Raw genomic sequence first — 16,049 nt, 5'->3', positions numbered from 1 at the left:
TATTGCAATGTCACCTATTTTCACTCCTTGAATAACAAGTATTTTTTGCTCTATGAAAAATCATTTTTTGGAATAATTGTTTTTAATAGTGGAAAATATTTCCAAATTATTTGGATTTTTTGCTGTACACAATGCAGTAGGAATATATCATATATTTCAAGGAATAATCTGCATTATTTACATACTTAATCACTTTTATAAGTTCACACATTTAGTAATGTAATAAAAAGCCTTGCTTTTTAGTGTTCACCCATTTTTATGGTCCATCATCTGTGGTATGCTGGGCTGGAGAAGGATTTGAAGGTGAACCGGGTGGTATGAGGATGAACAAGTATTTCTTGAACAACCATTTCCCTCCTAGAAGCCCAAGGGAAGAGTTCAGTAATTAGACTCCCCATGCCTTGGGCCATGCAACCTGAGTTTAAAGCTTGGATTAGTGACCATTGTTATAATTACAGGAAAGTGATGCACTCTACGGACCTCAGTTTCCACCTGTGTAAAAGAAGGGTAAAGAGAAGCCTTGGTTCTTATTCAAAAAGCAGTGGCTATACCATTAGTTATCACCTCAGGGCACCATCCGCTGCCTATTCTGCCCTGCAACCTTCAACCCCATGTGCTTGTGAAAATAAATGGAAGTTCTCAGATACCAGTATCTGCTTTAGTCCACACAGACCCTACCTTATGAAGGAGATATCTTCAGAGCTTCTATGTCTCAGTACAGGTTCTGCACTTGGGAATTTTGGGGTGACAATAAAACTCGTCAAAACTCACTTGACATGTGAAATTGATGAAGGTACTAACCATGACGCTTTTGAGCATCAATAGCAGTATTCCAATCTTCTAAGAATAAGACGTATCTGGGAATACTGGTTATGTACAAATTTTATATTTGCTGCCAGAATGGGTGCGATGTTGGCATCTATGATTGTATGGAAAGTGGGTACCTGAATCTGAAGTAAAGGTTTTGAATTTGAGGTTTTACCACTTATCCTGAACATGATGATCATTTCTGCTGAAAATGCATTGACAGTGTCTGCATGGGTGTTGATGGGAGAGACCTGGTTCTTCTTGCATATAAAGAATTCATATCAGCAAATGTAGTAGTATGTAATCAGTTTATTAGTGGCCTGTTCCCATGGAAGAGAACAGGACTGGGTAGAATAGTGGGTGAAAGGCAAAGTTTCAGGGCAAACCGGTGACAAAAGCAAAAGCGGCTGAAGACCAGGGTGGCAAGCCCCTGGGCAGCCTGAGGCCGGGTGGCCAGAGGCCCAGTGGCCCGAGAGCCAGGAGCACCGTGAGTCCCCAAGTGAGAGAGAGTGGGTCCTTTGTTCTCAGGACTTACATAGTTGGTGGGATAGGAGAGAAAAAATTTACATGTTGATTAACAGGTAAACGTGGTGCCAGCTTTCCTGGGGGAATGTGACAACCCAAACTTAGGTAAGTGTGGGAGTCAGCCTGAATCCTTATCTTGCTCCAGACCCCATTTGTTCATCTTGTTGTGACAGGAGGCAGTTAATTACAATTGGGGCACTTTCCAAAGTTATTTATGGGCTCTTTCTGTAAGCATCAGGGACTCCCTCATAAAACAGATAGTGACCGGAGGTAGGCAATTAACCAAAGTTGTTTTATGGGCTCTTTCTTTGGGCACCGAGGACCCTCTCCCACATTCAGGCCTTGGGATGAAAGCACAGTTTCAAGGCTTTCTTTCCCAGATAGTGGAAATGTTACATAGAATTTCAAGGACTTCCCTTCTTGCTAACATAGTGTTTCTTGTGATGTTGGAACACCCGGCAATATTATCAGACCAGGCTCAGGATGGCTGAGTTGGTGTGTGAGACCTGTCTCCTTCCTCCCCCTTGCTTCAGTTTACTATTTAATCTACCTAATTGGTAAAAGGCGTTCCCTGGCAGCCAGGGTGCTAGATGCTGTCCAGTAACAGTATTGCAGTCTCAGAGTTCTTCCTATGCTGTCTCCTGCCTAATGGGGACTACAGGTTGTTTCCAGAAGAGAATTAGATCAAACTACAGAAAGGTATTCCTGTTGATTAATGAAGTTATTCAGTAAGAATTACTTATATAGCTAGAAAAGACTCTAATTAGCCTGAGAACAGGTAAGACAATGGGTAGTAAATAAAGGACACTGACTTCTAAGAATGAGAGATTTAACTGGAAACTTGGCTATCCTGAAATCGTTTGTACAAAGTGTGAGTGCATTTCATTCATGAGAACCTGAGGAAAAAATAGGTGACAAAGATCGTTGTAAGCAGAAAAATTTAGAAAAGTGTAAGGAAAGACATGGTATCAAGTTTCATTTCTTTAACAATCACTTATTATTTCATCTGTTTTTTGGCTGTTCTAGGTCTGTGTTACTTATCAGTGAGTAAATAAAGGTGTTTACAACCTGGTTTCCTCAAAGCATTTGTTGAAGGCTAGCCAAGAAGTCAAAGAGAAAATATTTAATATCATAGTAAATTGTGAAAGGATAGGTGCAATTGAAACATGAAAGAAGCAGCACACCAAAATGAAAATTATGTGGGTCCTCAAGACTTTAAGAGTTCTCACTGGAAAAAGGGAAAAAGATTTGATTACATCAGATTGCTGTTTCATGGACAATTAAAGTGCATACAATTTTCCCATGTTAGTAAATTGGATACAGTGTCAGACCATTTCTATGTCCACTATCCCAGTAGCAGGATGCTGGAAATACTGTATTTCTTATTTTTTAGAAGTAATTTTTAAGTAATATCAGGTAAGATTTTAGATTTTTTCAACTTCTCTCTTAGGTTACTAAGTTTTAAAGTTTTTCAAGTTTTGGTTTCTATAGCAAATAGTATTTGCTTTAGAGCAAATATCACAGGCTTTCTATAGTATTGATTTTTTATATTTATTGCATATATGTACTTCTATATTTTTGTTAATTCCAATTTTTTTGCACTTTTCTCAATTTGAGGTATACATAGTTTAACTTTCAATATGAATGTTGTTTATTTACTCTAAGTGTAATTTATAAATATGGTCTTTAACTTATCCATTAGGGTTACAAGAAATAATCATGTGACCTCTGATTTTAAATATGTCTGGGGAGCCCCAAATTTCTGTTAATAGTCACAATATCATTTTGAAATAAGAAAAAAACACCAGTAACTTTGTCAGAATTCAATTCTCCCGTTTTTTCAAAAATTTATTTTTCATAATTGATTTATTTATAAGTAAACAATTGACTTCTATTTATTTTTAAAATATTTTATTTTTAAAATATTTATTTTTAGAGAAAGAGGAAGGGAGGGAGAAAGGGAGAGAAACATCAATGTGTGGTTGCCTTTCACATGCCTCCAACTGGGGACCTGGTGTACAACCCAGGCAGGTGCCCTAACGAGGGATTGAACCAGAGACCTATCAGTTCTGGGCCAGGACTCAATCCACTGAGCCACGCCAGCCAGGGCAACTTCTATTTAAGTGTTATGTTTTTTATTTCAAAGTTTTGTTTTACTGTCTTATTATATTTCTCATAAATTTGATGGCGTAAGCCGGTCATTTGTCATAAAATTTCCAGACCCTGTAATGCAGGAGTATTTCCTTTGATTACTGCAACTGGCTCTAAGGAGTTGCAGAGATAAAGCGTGTTCATCATGATGCTCGCGAGACCCTACGGTAGGAATAGATGGCTCGTTGTATCATGTTAGAGCTCTTTCGGACCAGGACGTGTGAGTTCCCCGTACCCTTCCCAGAGTCTGGGTGTTGTCTCTTGGAGTGGGGCGAGGGTCGGGAGGAACCCCGTTCACCTCCGCGGACTCCAGGAACCTTAGTACCCGGCCGGCCGTCGGAGGGCTGAGCTAACGAAGGCTCAGGAACAGCCTTTCCATTGGGGCTAAAGGTAGGAGGGCGGGACTTCCGGAGCCCTGCTGGCGGGCATTTTCTCGACCCTCCGAATTCATCGTTCAGACTCGTTGAGTGCTGGGCCGCGGTGGTGATCCGGTGAAGGGAAATCGGAGAAGAAACTTGGTTGCTGCCTCACAAACGCGATTGTGAGGTTCTGTGACTCTGTCCAGGCGACCTGTGCTTGCTCCAGGATGGGGACCTCGGTGACCGGCGCACCCTTCTCGCCGGCCGCTCCGGCCTCAGTCCGCCCACAGAGTCCTTTGGCGGCTTCCACGCGGAGGCTCGCGGCTGAGGTGAGTGCGCGCCCCGCCCCCAGTCCTCGCCCTTCAGCCCAACTGCAGTCCGGGTGTGGGGACCCGTCACGTCCTGCAGCCCTGGCGTCGGTGATCGTAGGTGCTCGTGGGTGACACACGGTGTGACGGGCTGAGAGGCCGCCGCGTAAGTAAGCGCAGGTACCGGACGTGGATAAACCCCTAAACCTGGCCTCGGCCTTACAGCTGCTTTAAATGAAGGCGGAGTCACGTCCTGACTGGGAGGCAGAGGAGATGCACCTTCATTCTGAGGGTCCTGGGGGCCTAGGATTGTCGTGAACCGAGAGGCGACAAAGGCTACTTATGGTTTTGAAAGCCTTTTAGGTCCTGCTAGATACAGAACCGACTCAAGTGGGGTGATGAGGGCAGTGAGCACTGGAAGAAGAGCCCTTGTCCAAGGTCACAGTTCTGGTAAGCAGCGGCATTAAGGAGACTCTTGGCCCGAGGTCACCAGACCCCAGGGCTGGGTGGGGAGGATATAGCTGAGACCTTACCAGGAGCTGTAAGGGTGGTTGATTTACTCTTATCACAGGTTCTGAAGTTGAAAACCATTTTGTAACTTAGACAAGGAAGGACAGGGTGTCGCAGCCCTTCCGTGGTGGGTGACATTACTGTACAGTGTCTAAAGACTTTTCCCTTGTTTTTTTCTCTGCTCTTGGAAGTGGGGACCCTGGAGATGCCCCAATCCTCAGTGCATGTCACAGGTATTATCAAGCAAGGGGCTCCCATTTCTGGTATTAACGTTAAGAAACATTCAAACCTGTAGAGACATTTTTAACATTATTTGAACCAAACTGATTGAAAACAATCTCAACTGGTTGAGAAAAATAGTTAGGAAAATGACAGGTTTTCACTCATTTTATACATCAGAATCAAAAGGAAGACATAATTGGGGAACTTTAAATCCATTGGTTGTAGGTGTGGGAGTCAGGAGAAAACAAAGAAGGAAAATTCTGATAGTAGATAAAAAGTAAAAATTGTAAGACACATATGTCTTTTACAAATGTGGGTATAGGATAGTTAATATTTAATTAACACAATAATAAGAACAAGGGGACATTTTTGGTGTCTGGTCTGATGCAGTGTTTGTGCCCTAGGGTGATAAAAAAGGAAATTATGCTGATGTTCTAAAGGTATGTTAACATAGGTGCAAAAATGCAAAGATGGACTCATTTAAAGTAAAAATTGCCCTTCCTCCAAAAAGATACAGGCATAGGACATGACTCCTTGTCCTATGCTCTTGTCATGACTCACTTTTAGTTAAAAAGTTTTAATTTCAAATCATATATAGGAGCATTTTCAGTCTCTCAGTTTGTAAGGCCATCATGGGGGATTCCCTAAGCTTATCAGGTTAGGCAAATGGTCCACCCCGCCCCCTTTTTTTGGTACACATTGGCAGCAACTGTAAGCATTTATGGATGGTTATCTGGGGAGAGACACGTAACCATAGAAACAGAGCTGGGAGTAGGAATAGGTATCAGGTCTCCTTTATGTTAAAAAAAGAGCATTCGAGGGTGGAGTTTAATAATCAGACCTGTTATGTGGCCAAATGATAATCTGAGCATCTGTCTTGGAGATAATAGGTTATTTGTGTAAGAAGAAGTAATTGGTCTCTCCTGGGCTCACTCTGCTTCCATAGTGGAAACAGATTATGGAAGTTAAAAACAGAGGAAGGGAGTGCAGAGTTGAGCCTCAGAGGTAGGAGAAAAGGTTGGATTGTTGTTCCAGTTTTTGAATTTTTTCCATTATCATTCATCCCCTTCATACACTTTTCCATCTTTCCCCCTCTATTTTTTAAGGAGGGCAAGTAAGAGTTTCAGATTATGTAGGAGATTATGCAGATTATGAAGGAGAAAAAGGAAAAGTGTTCAATGGTACAGGCTCCATTCAGCTGGGCTGGGGGAGATTTTGGTAGGTAGGTTAACTCTCTTTAGGAATATTAGAATGTTCTTTTGGTTAACATTTTTTAAAGTTTCAAAGAGCAGTGAATGGAAACTTCCAGTGAACAGCTGAATATGGAGTCTGGAAATCTGTGGAAGGGTTAAGAATAGAATCAAGCAAAAGTGGTGGCTCTTTGGGGGAGAGGGGAGGGGATTTCAGGGGAAATGGAGGGATTTAAAGGAACATATATAAAGGATACACGGACAACAACTGAGAAGGGTGGAAATGGGAGGGAGGGGGAGCACGGGGGTGGGAGGGGATGGGAGTAATAGAAAACTGTACTTGAAAAATAAATTAAAAAATTGGGGGGAAAAAGTGGTGGCTCTTTTGTACATAAAAGTGAAGGTGACAGAACTGAGGGAGTAAATCTGGGCATGAATATGTAAAGGAGGTAGAGCTCACACATTGGTATGTACAGCTAGAGGAAGTGTGAGATGATTGCCCTAGTTACCTGGGACTTAAGGCTGAAGATAAGACCATATTTGGCCCTGTTTTGGAAGCCTGATCTGGGAGACTTAATGAAACTGCTTAGCAGGAAGAATGGGTCCCTTCAGACATGGCCTTCAGATAGATGGAATTTATCTGTCTCACTTCCTCTTGTCCTGCCTGCCTGTGCTGAGGGCAATGAGAGTGATTAGTGAGTGATGAGACAGCAGTCAGCTCTGGGACCAGTTGTCTTTGAACTGGGGGCCCTGCAAGGGGTTTGGTGTGGGGAATATTTGGATTGCAGGATTTTAGGCAGACTGCTCTGGATTCATTTGTATTAATTCCGACAGAGTGTTGTGACCTTTGAGGATGTCGCCATATATTTCTCGAGGACTGAGTGGCTCCTCCTTGATGAGGCTCAGAGACACCTGTACCTTGATGTGATGCTGGAGAACTATGCTCTTATATCATCGCTGGGTAAGACATAGATTCTCCCTTTACTCTTCCCTTCAATAGGCCTGTACCCCCATTTTCTCAGGGTTGCAATTTCTTCTATCTCAGTCCAAGGGTGTTGAGCAGAGTTGTACCCAGGGAGCAATGGACAACAGTAGCAGGTCTTGGGTCACCCCTGATCCTGTCTCCAGAAGTCCTTCTTTTTGCTTCATTGCCCCAAACATAATAAACTTAACTCTTACCTTCCAAAAACAAACAAAAAAACCCACCCTCACACTCACCAATAACCTCAACTAGACTGCATTTTCCCCATGCTCTTTGTTCTTCAGTAGTTGCTCTGTCCTCACTTGTGGACTGTGTGTATACTTTTTGCTTGCCCAGTTTTCTTTGTAGTCCTTGTAACTTGTAAGGCATGTTTTTTTTTCCATGCATCATCTCTCTCTGAAGCCCCAACCCCTGCCGTACTGCCGAAGGGTTGAGGTCAGTAGTGTTTGTGGAAGCCTAGTGGATTTCTCATTGATTAGTGAGGAAAAGCACTTTTTATATATATTTTTAAATTTTTTAAAAGAGCCCTGGCTGGTGTAGCTCAGTGGATTGAGCACGGGCCTACGAACCACACGATCGCGGTTCAATTCCCAGTCAGGGCACATGCCTGGGTTGCAGGCCAGTTCCCAGCAGGGGACACACAAGAAGCAACCATACATTGATATTTCTCTCCCTCTCTCCTTCCCTTCCCCTCTAAAGATAAATGAATAAAATCTCTTTAAAAAAGATTTTTTAAAAGAGATTTTATTTATTTATTTTTAGAGAAAGGTTGGGAGGAAGAGAGGAAGCGAAATATCAGTATGAGGTTGCTGTACGTGCATCCCCAACTGGGGACCTGGCCCACAACTCAGGCATGTGCCCTGAATGGAAATCAAACCAGCAACCCTTTGTTTCACAGGCTGGCACTCAATTCACTGAGCCACACCAGCCAGGGTACTTTTTATATTCTTGTTTATAATTTTTACATACATATTTTGAATATTTACTTGTGTTTATGTTTATTGACTGCTAGAGCAAGCAAAGGGACTGAGAAAGAGAGAGAAACATGAATGTGAGAAAAAAGTACCACTTGTTTGCCTCTTGGAGGCACCCCCACTGGGACTCAAACCCATGATCTTTTGGTGCACTGGGCCACTCTCCAAACAAGTGAGCCACCAGACCAAGGGTGGATAAAATATTTCCTGTGTATTTATTACTTCTATTTTCTCTAAAATGCAGTTAAATCTCAGGAATTATTTATTGCTTTTAATCAGTTATATCTACCCATTGTGAAAAGGGGAATATTTAACTTGTCTAGTACTTCGGGTCATATTTTCTGCCTTCAGATCTTATATTGTTTGCTTATGTACTTAGGTGCTCTGTGGTTGAGTAAATAGTAACTAAAATTGTTTTTCTTTTGATGAACTGACTCCTTTATCATTTTAGGATGTCCTTTTTCCTTATGATAGTGATTGAGGTTGTCTATTTTGTGTGATAGAATTTTATCTGTTCCTGCTCTCTTAGTTTTTATTTGTATGGAATGATTTTTATATATCTTTATTTTTCAACCTATTTGTGCCCGTAAACTTTTTTTAAAGATATTTTATTTCCTTTTAGAGAGAGGGGCATTGGGGAGAGAGTAAGGGAGAGAAAACATTGATGTGTGAGAGAATCATCGATTGGTTGCATCTTGGACGCTCCCATCTGGGTATTAGGCCTGCAACCCAGGCATGTACCTAGACTGGGATTTGGTGCTTAACCTACTGATCCACACCATTCAGGGCCAAAAGAAGTTATATCTGCATGTGGATACAAGAGTGCTTGGTACATGATGTGTTGTGTTTTGAGCTGAAGACAAGTTTCAATTAGCATTCTTTTTGTCCTTTGAGCTGAGGTCCAAGTAGTAAAAATCCCAGAGGCCCTCAGAGGCCAGGGCAGCAGTTTGCCACCTACATAACTATCTATTTTGGAGGCTTTGGGGACAAAGATTGCTGGGGACATACTGATATTGTTCTTTCATAAGTGATGTTGTGGCCAAGAGGATTCCTCTTGATATCTATGCTCAAAAACTCTACAGGTTCCTTTGAGGAGAAATGTGTGAGGAGAAATGTTGTTCTATGACAGTGCTAGTTACTCATCTCTTTAGTTTTACCTTATGAGTTTCATCATCGGTGTCCCATGTAGCTGCTCCACTGGGAGGGAAGTGGAAGAGTCCTTTGTGTATCACAAGGGGGACATGAATCCAGCCAACACAGGATGGGCTCATAGGGGTCTGGTGTTGGTGAATGGTACTTGTAAAGGGGTTGATATCAGGGTTTTGTTAAAACATAATGAGAATCCTGTCTGTTCAACTGTATTTTGTCACCATTGCCACTGGCTACACCCTAATCTACTTGTCCTTTCACAGTGTTGGCACTTTGCCTGTTCGTTCACATAGTTATCATTTCTACTCTGACTTCCAGCCAGGACTAGTATCTGTGTCTGTATCCTTTGCACTACGCCATTTTTCTGAGGAGTCTTTCTGGTGTGCTCTCCAACTTTGGTCAATGTCTCTTGCACCTTGAGGTGTCCATGCTTCTGTACGAACCTTGCACCACATCCGCTCTGATGCAGTTGATTTTTGTAGTTTGGGGCACATTCATATCCTCTGCACAGCCTGACATCACCAGCAGGAAGGCTTTTGTAGGCAGCCATCAGTAGTGAGACAACTTCTAAACCCTGCCTCTCCTCCTTATGTTCTGTCGCATCCAGTGTACTTTGTTTAATGAGGTGCCCGTTATTTATTAACCTAGTAATGCACAGCCACCACTTTTTCAGAGTCTGTCTCACTTGTCTTGACAATCATTGCCTAGAATCATGCCTTGATGTGACAGATGGAAATTAGGGATGAGAAAAGCCCCTCCCTCACAATATGTCACTATGTATTTCACCAGCATTTCTTTTTGTTCAGGTTGCTGCTGTGGAGCAGAGGATGTGGAGGCACCCACTGAACAAAACTTATCTGTAAGAGTCTCACAGGCTAAGAATCCCAAGGCAGCTTTGACTTCCCAGAAGAGCCACCCCTGTCAGAGTTGTGGGTGTGTCTTGAGAGACATTTTCCTCTTGGTTGACCAGCAGGGAACACAACAGAGTCCCACACTGCTGAAGTGTGGGGCATGTGCAAAACCATTTTATTTCAGTACAAAGAGTCACCACCAGGAGCAGGACACAACAGAGAATGGTTTCATAAGCAGTGTGGACAGGGTGTCACTTGCAAACAGCTGCAATTTCCATGTGTCATGGAAGCCTTGTACCTCTAGTCAGGTTGGAAAATGCTTGCTCATCAGCTCAGGACATCTTGAGAAACTGGCTACTCACACCATGCACAGGGTAAAGGAAATCTCTGATTCTGGAAAGATTTTTCAAAGTACACATTATTACAACCCAGAAGAATGCAAGAAAGCCATTGGCTGTGACCACACACTTGTTGAGGACCGTGATTTCCTTACAGGAAGACAGTGTTTTGTGTGTTTTGAATGTGGAAAATTTTCTACCAATAGTTCGGCTCTCTCTGCTCCTCATAGACTTTTCACGGGAGAAAAACCTTATGAATTTGATGAATATGGGAAATCTTTTACCAGTAGCTCTGCTCCCCATGATCATCAGAGACTTCTCACTAGAGAAGAGTATTATAAGTGCGGTGAATGTGGGAAATCTTTTAAGAGGAAATATGACTTTAAATGTCATCAGAGAGTACACACTGGAGAAAGGCCTTATAAGTGCAGAGAATGTGGAAAATTTTTTACCAGTAGCTCTGCCCTTTGTTATCATCAGAGACTTCACACTGGAGAAAGGCCTTACGAGTGCAGTGAATGTAGGAAATCTTTTACCAGTAGCTCTGCCCTCCGATACCATCAGCGAGTTCACACTGGAGAAAGGCCTTATGAGTGCACTGAATGTGGGAAACATTTTACCAGTAGCTCTGCTTTCCGTTACCATCAGCGAGTTCATACTGGGGAAAAGCCTTATGAGTGCAGAGAATGTGGGAAATCTTTTACCAGTAGCTCTGCCCTCCATGACCACATGAGAGTTCACACTGGAGAAAGGCCTTATGAATGTCTTGAATGTGGGAAATCTTTTATCAGTAGTGCTTCCCTCCATGATCATCAGAGAGTTCACACTGGAGAAAAGCCTTATGAGTGTGGCGAATGTGGGAAAACTTTTAGGAGAATATATTACTTTAACTGTCATCGCAGAGTTCACACTGGAGAAAGGCCTTATCAGTGCAGTGAATGTGGGAAATCTTTTACCAGGAACTCTGCCCTCCATGATCATCAGAGAGTACACACTACAGAAAAGCCTTATGAGTGCAGTGATTGTGGGAAATCTTTTAGAAGGAAATATCACTTTAATTGTCATCAGAGAGTTCACACTGGAGAAAGGCCTTATGAATGTACTGAATGTGGGAAATCTTTTACTTGTAGTTCTTACCTTATTTGTCATCAGAGAGTTCACAGTGGAGAAAGGCCTTATGAGTGCACAGAATGTGGGAAATCTTTTACTTGTAGTTCTTACCTTATCTGTCATCAGAGAGTTCACGCTGGAGAAAAGCCTTATGAGTGCAGTGAGTGTGGGAAATGTTTTAAGAGGAAAGAAAATTTTAATTCTCATCAGAAACTTCACACTGGTGAAAGACCTTTTGAGTGCAGTGAATGTGGGAAATCGTTTACCATGAACTCTGCCCTTCGTAAGCATCACAGAGTTCACACTGGCAAAAGGCCTTATGAGTGTGGTGAATGTGGGAAATGTTTTGCCTATAGCTCTGACCTTCGGTGTCATCTGAGAGTTCACACTGGAGAAAGGCCTTATGCGTGTGGTGAATGTGGGAAATCTTTTACCAGTAGCTCTGTTCTTCGTATTCATCAGAGAGTACACACTGGAGAAAAGCCTTATGAGTGCAGTGAATGTGGGAAATCTTTTTCTACTAGGAATGGTTATCGTTGTCATCAGCGCATTCACACTGGTGAAAGACCCTATGAGTGTAGTGAATGTAAGAAATGTTTTAGACAAAGCTCCTCCCTTATTCAACACTATAGAGTTCATTCTGGAGTAAAACCATGAGTGCAGTTAATGTGGAAAAACACGAGTAGTTCTGCCTTTTGTCATCATTGAAGTGTTTACACTGGATAAAGGCTTTTTGAGTGCGGTGAAGTTTGGAAATCTTTTACCAGTAACTCTGTTGGTATTATCAGAGTTCACAAAGGGCCTAGGCTTTATGAGTGTTCTGAATTTAGGATATCCTATAGCTGTAACAGTCTCACCCAGATTAGCATGAATAGTTCACGAAAAAGAAAAGCCTTATGAATGCAGTGAATGTGGGAAGTGTTTTTTTCCCAGTTTTCTTTCTTTTTTAAAAAAAGATTTTATTAGAGGGGAAGAGAAGGAGAAAGCGAGGGAGAGAAACATCAATGCATGGTTGCCTCTTGCATGTCCCCCACTGGGGAACTGGCCTGCAACCCAGGCATCTGCCCCGACTGGGAATCAAACCAGGGACCCTTTCGTTCACCGGCTAGCACTCATTTAACTGAGCCACACCAGGCAGGCCTAATTTAGGAAATACTTTATCTCAGAGTCATACTCACCTTGTTCACAGTTCAGACTGGTTAAATAAATACTTAAGTGTGAAGTGATCATGTGAAATCTCTAGCCATAAGTTTATATCCTTTTATCATTGGAGTGTTCTCACTGTGTAAATGGTTATACTTTGGGAAATGTATTTTTCCAGTGCAATGACACTGAAGAAAACTTTGTGAGGAAACCCTTGAATTTAATTTTATATGTTCACAGTATGGCCATGTCTCAGAATTTCATGTTTAAATTCTAAAGAACCTAACAAAGTACAACCTAAACTAGTTGTGAATTTACATGGCTAGTACACATTCTTACACATAGTATATGTGGGTGGTTTCTCCCCATCTCACAAAATCTTGAGTGCTTTATTTTTATCAGGTCTGGCTCTTTGTATATGTTCATCATGTTCTCTGTTTTAGTTGCATTTCCCTACAGATTTATAATGAGCATTTTTGCAGGTGTATATGCACTACTAATTGTTTTTAGTATATTATGTGCTTACATAATTTACTTGTTGTTTTATTAACTTCAGCTACTCTCCTGTAAATGATAGGTGATAAAATAGCAAAGATATGTGTTGCAATATCACCACTTTCACTTCTTGAACAACAGGTAATTTTCAGCTTATGGAAATTTTTGTGTTTTTTTGGAGTAATTGTTCTTAATAGTGGAAAATATTTCCTAATTCTTCAGATTTTTTGCTGTACAATAAGTAGTAGGTACATATATCCTTTTAAGGAATACTCTGCATTATTAACACTATCACTTTTGTTAGTGCAAACGGTAATATAATAAAAAGCCTTGGTTTGTAGTGTTCACCCATTTTTGTGCTCTGTCATCTGGGGTTTGCTGGGCTGGAGCAGGACTTGAAGGTGAAATTAGTAGTATGAGGATGAATAACTATTTCTTGAGCCCTCTCGGAAGTCAAAGAGAAGAAATCAGTGACTAGATCCTCCCCATACCTTGGGCCATGCAACCTGGGTTTAAAGCTTAGGTTTGACTATTGTTATGATTATAGAAAATCGATGCACTATATGGGCCTCCATATTTCCGCTTGTAATACAGTGATAAAGAGCAGCCTTGATCCCCTGCCTTGGTGCTTGTTCAAGAAGTACTTGCCTTACATTTAGTTACCAACTTTGGGTACCACCTACAGGCCAAAACCCCCTGGAATCTTCTGTCCCAAGTTCTTGGGAAGAATGAATGGAGCTTTGCAGGTCTCCCATATCTGCTGCTATCCACACAGATTACCACAGGGAGGAGGTGGCTTCTGGACTTGTAGGTATCTGTATGGATTCTCCACAGGGGCATCTCTGGGTGTCAACAAAATTCCCAAAACTCACTTTAGTGACTGATAGGAAATTAATAACTGGCCCTCAAATATGAGGAAGGCAAAGGGGTTTGTCCAAGTTCATACAACAAATGTCAGGTTCAAGAGGCTTTATTCGGTCATTAGTGTGGTTCCAGAGCTGGGGACATTTCCTATTGTGGCATGTTAAGGCCTCAGCACAGGGCAGAAGGACAGTAAAGATCAAGAAAACAAACTCAGCTGTTGCAATTATAATGAAATATCTACATTTTTCTGATTTCTTAGAATGCTTAGCCCTGGCTGGCATAGCTCAGTGGATTGAGCGTAGGCCTGCGAACCACACGATCGTGGTTCGATTCCCAGTCAGGGCACATGCCTGGGTTGCAGGCCAGTTCCCAGCAGGGGACTCACGAGAGGCAACCATACATTGATATTTCTCTCCTCTCCTTCCCTTCCCCTCTAAAGATAAATAAATGAAATTTTTATAAAAAAATAAATAAAATAAAATAAAAAAGAATGCTTAACATCTATCTCCTAGTATTCTTGGGACACTATCTGTCAGTTCCAGTGGTTTTTCCAGGTGTAACTACTTTGAGCCTTAGCTGCATTTTGTCTTCCTCCTTTTTAAGTTTAACACAGTTGGGCACTGAGGAGTCTTTCTGCACATTCACTTATATTTTGCATGAAAGGCTTTAATTTAACCACTGTAGTGGATGTAATGCCGCAGTTTGACCCATCAAGTGTTTTTTTTTTTTAACTTTATTTATTTATGTTTAGAGGGGAAGGAGAGAGGGAGAGAGACATCAATGTATGGTTGCCTTTTGCGCGTCCCCTGCTGGGAGTTGGCCTGCAGGGAACTGGCCTGCAACCCGGGCATGTGCCCTGACTGGGAATTGAACCGTGATCCTCTGGTTCGCAGGCCTGTGCTCAATCCACTGAGCTACGCCAGCCAGGGCCCATCAAGTGTTTTTGGTATCTGTCACCGACGTGCACTCTGTACTGTTGAGGACAACTAAATGTGATGTCGGGTATATTCAGAAGTGATGCTGGAGACCTACAGTATTGTTACCTCCTTGGTGGAGTGTTCACCTCTTCATACAGGAAACTCCGCCTGCTTGATCCTTTACTCCATCCAGGACTGGCTGGAGGAGACAATGGTGCTCACCATCTATTCCCTGCAGCCCTGTCCTTGTTCAGTAACCACATCCTCCTTTCCAGTGTCCCTGTGTCTGCACCAGAGATCTTTGAGTAGGAATGTAGTCCTTCTGAACATAATCCCTCGCTACAATGCCCAGTAAACTCTGGTCACAGCTGAACTTCTTAATCCTTATTGCTCTAGGCAGGTATATTGGCCAAATGATGAATCAATGCATCTGTGTTCCAGTTAGCAGAATTATGGTTCATGGGCTTTTTCAGATAGGGTGAGTCTGGTGCATCTTTGGTGATATTTGCAATCTGCATCCTTGGCATTTTACTAAACACAATTAATTTAAAGGAACCAGTGGACACTGTAAAATTCTCCTTTTCCTTCATCTTTTCCTCCTCACTGCTGTCAGTACAATGTCTTGCTTGGATTAGTGCTAAATCTTTAAAGCCCTTCTAAATGTTACTGATTTTCCATTTTCATCTGAAGGAGGGGAAGGAAGGAAGAAAGAAAGGTATAGATACATCTACATTTTTTTAAATTTATTTTTTAAAGATTTTATTTATCTTTATAGGGGAAGGGAAGGAGAGAAATATCAATGTATGGTTGCCTCTCGTGAGTCCCCTGCTGGGAACTGGCCTGCAACCCAGGCATGTGCCCTGACTGGGAATCGAACCACGATCGTGTGGTTCGCAGGCCTGTGCTCCTTTGGTTCACAGTCCACTGAGCTACGCCAGCCAGGGCGATACATCCACATTTGAGAGGAACAACTATCAATTTACTCTTGAATGCCCACTACTGGGACATGGGTCACAGTCCATGCCTGTACCCTGACTGGGAATCAAACCAGTGACCTTTCAGTGCACATGCTGGCATTCAATCCACTGAGACACAGCAGCCAGGGCCAAAAATAATTGGTTTTGCAGATGAAATTCTCCCTGAGTTTTCTGAGA

At 42.1% G+C, this 16,049-nt stretch overlaps 1 protein-coding gene across 3 annotated transcripts in view; it reads left to right on the top strand.

Annotated features, from left to right (window-relative positions):
• Positions 1-12,420, top strand: part of LOC118988169 (zinc finger protein 345-like) — a 37,659-nt gene extending 25,239 nt beyond the window's left edge. For 2 of the 3 annotated variants that reach the window (XM_037047602.1, XM_037047603.1), the window contains exon 3: positions 9,984-12,420. In XM_037047602.1, the coding sequence (XP_036903497.1) occupies positions 9,984-12,133 (2,150 nt within the window). In that variant the 3' untranslated portion in view covers positions 12,134-12,420. Of the gene's footprint in view, positions 1-3,890; positions 4,172-6,906; positions 7,034-9,983 lie in introns of those variants that run through there. The other variant, XM_037047601.1, reaches the window with a different exon arrangement.
• The last annotated feature ends 3,629 nt before the right edge of the window (positions 12,421-16,049 follow it).

Source organism: Sturnira hondurensis, unplaced genomic scaffold (genome assembly GCF_014824575.4).
Source record: "Sturnira hondurensis isolate 20B ecotype Veracruz unplaced genomic scaffold, ASM1482457v3 Scaffold0006199, whole genome shotgun sequence".
Classification (NCBI taxonomy): Eukaryota; Metazoa; Chordata; class Mammalia; order Chiroptera; family Phyllostomidae; genus Sturnira; species Sturnira hondurensis.
Note: the sequence above shows the minus strand (reverse complement) of the source record. Positions and strands in the feature narration are given on the sequence as shown.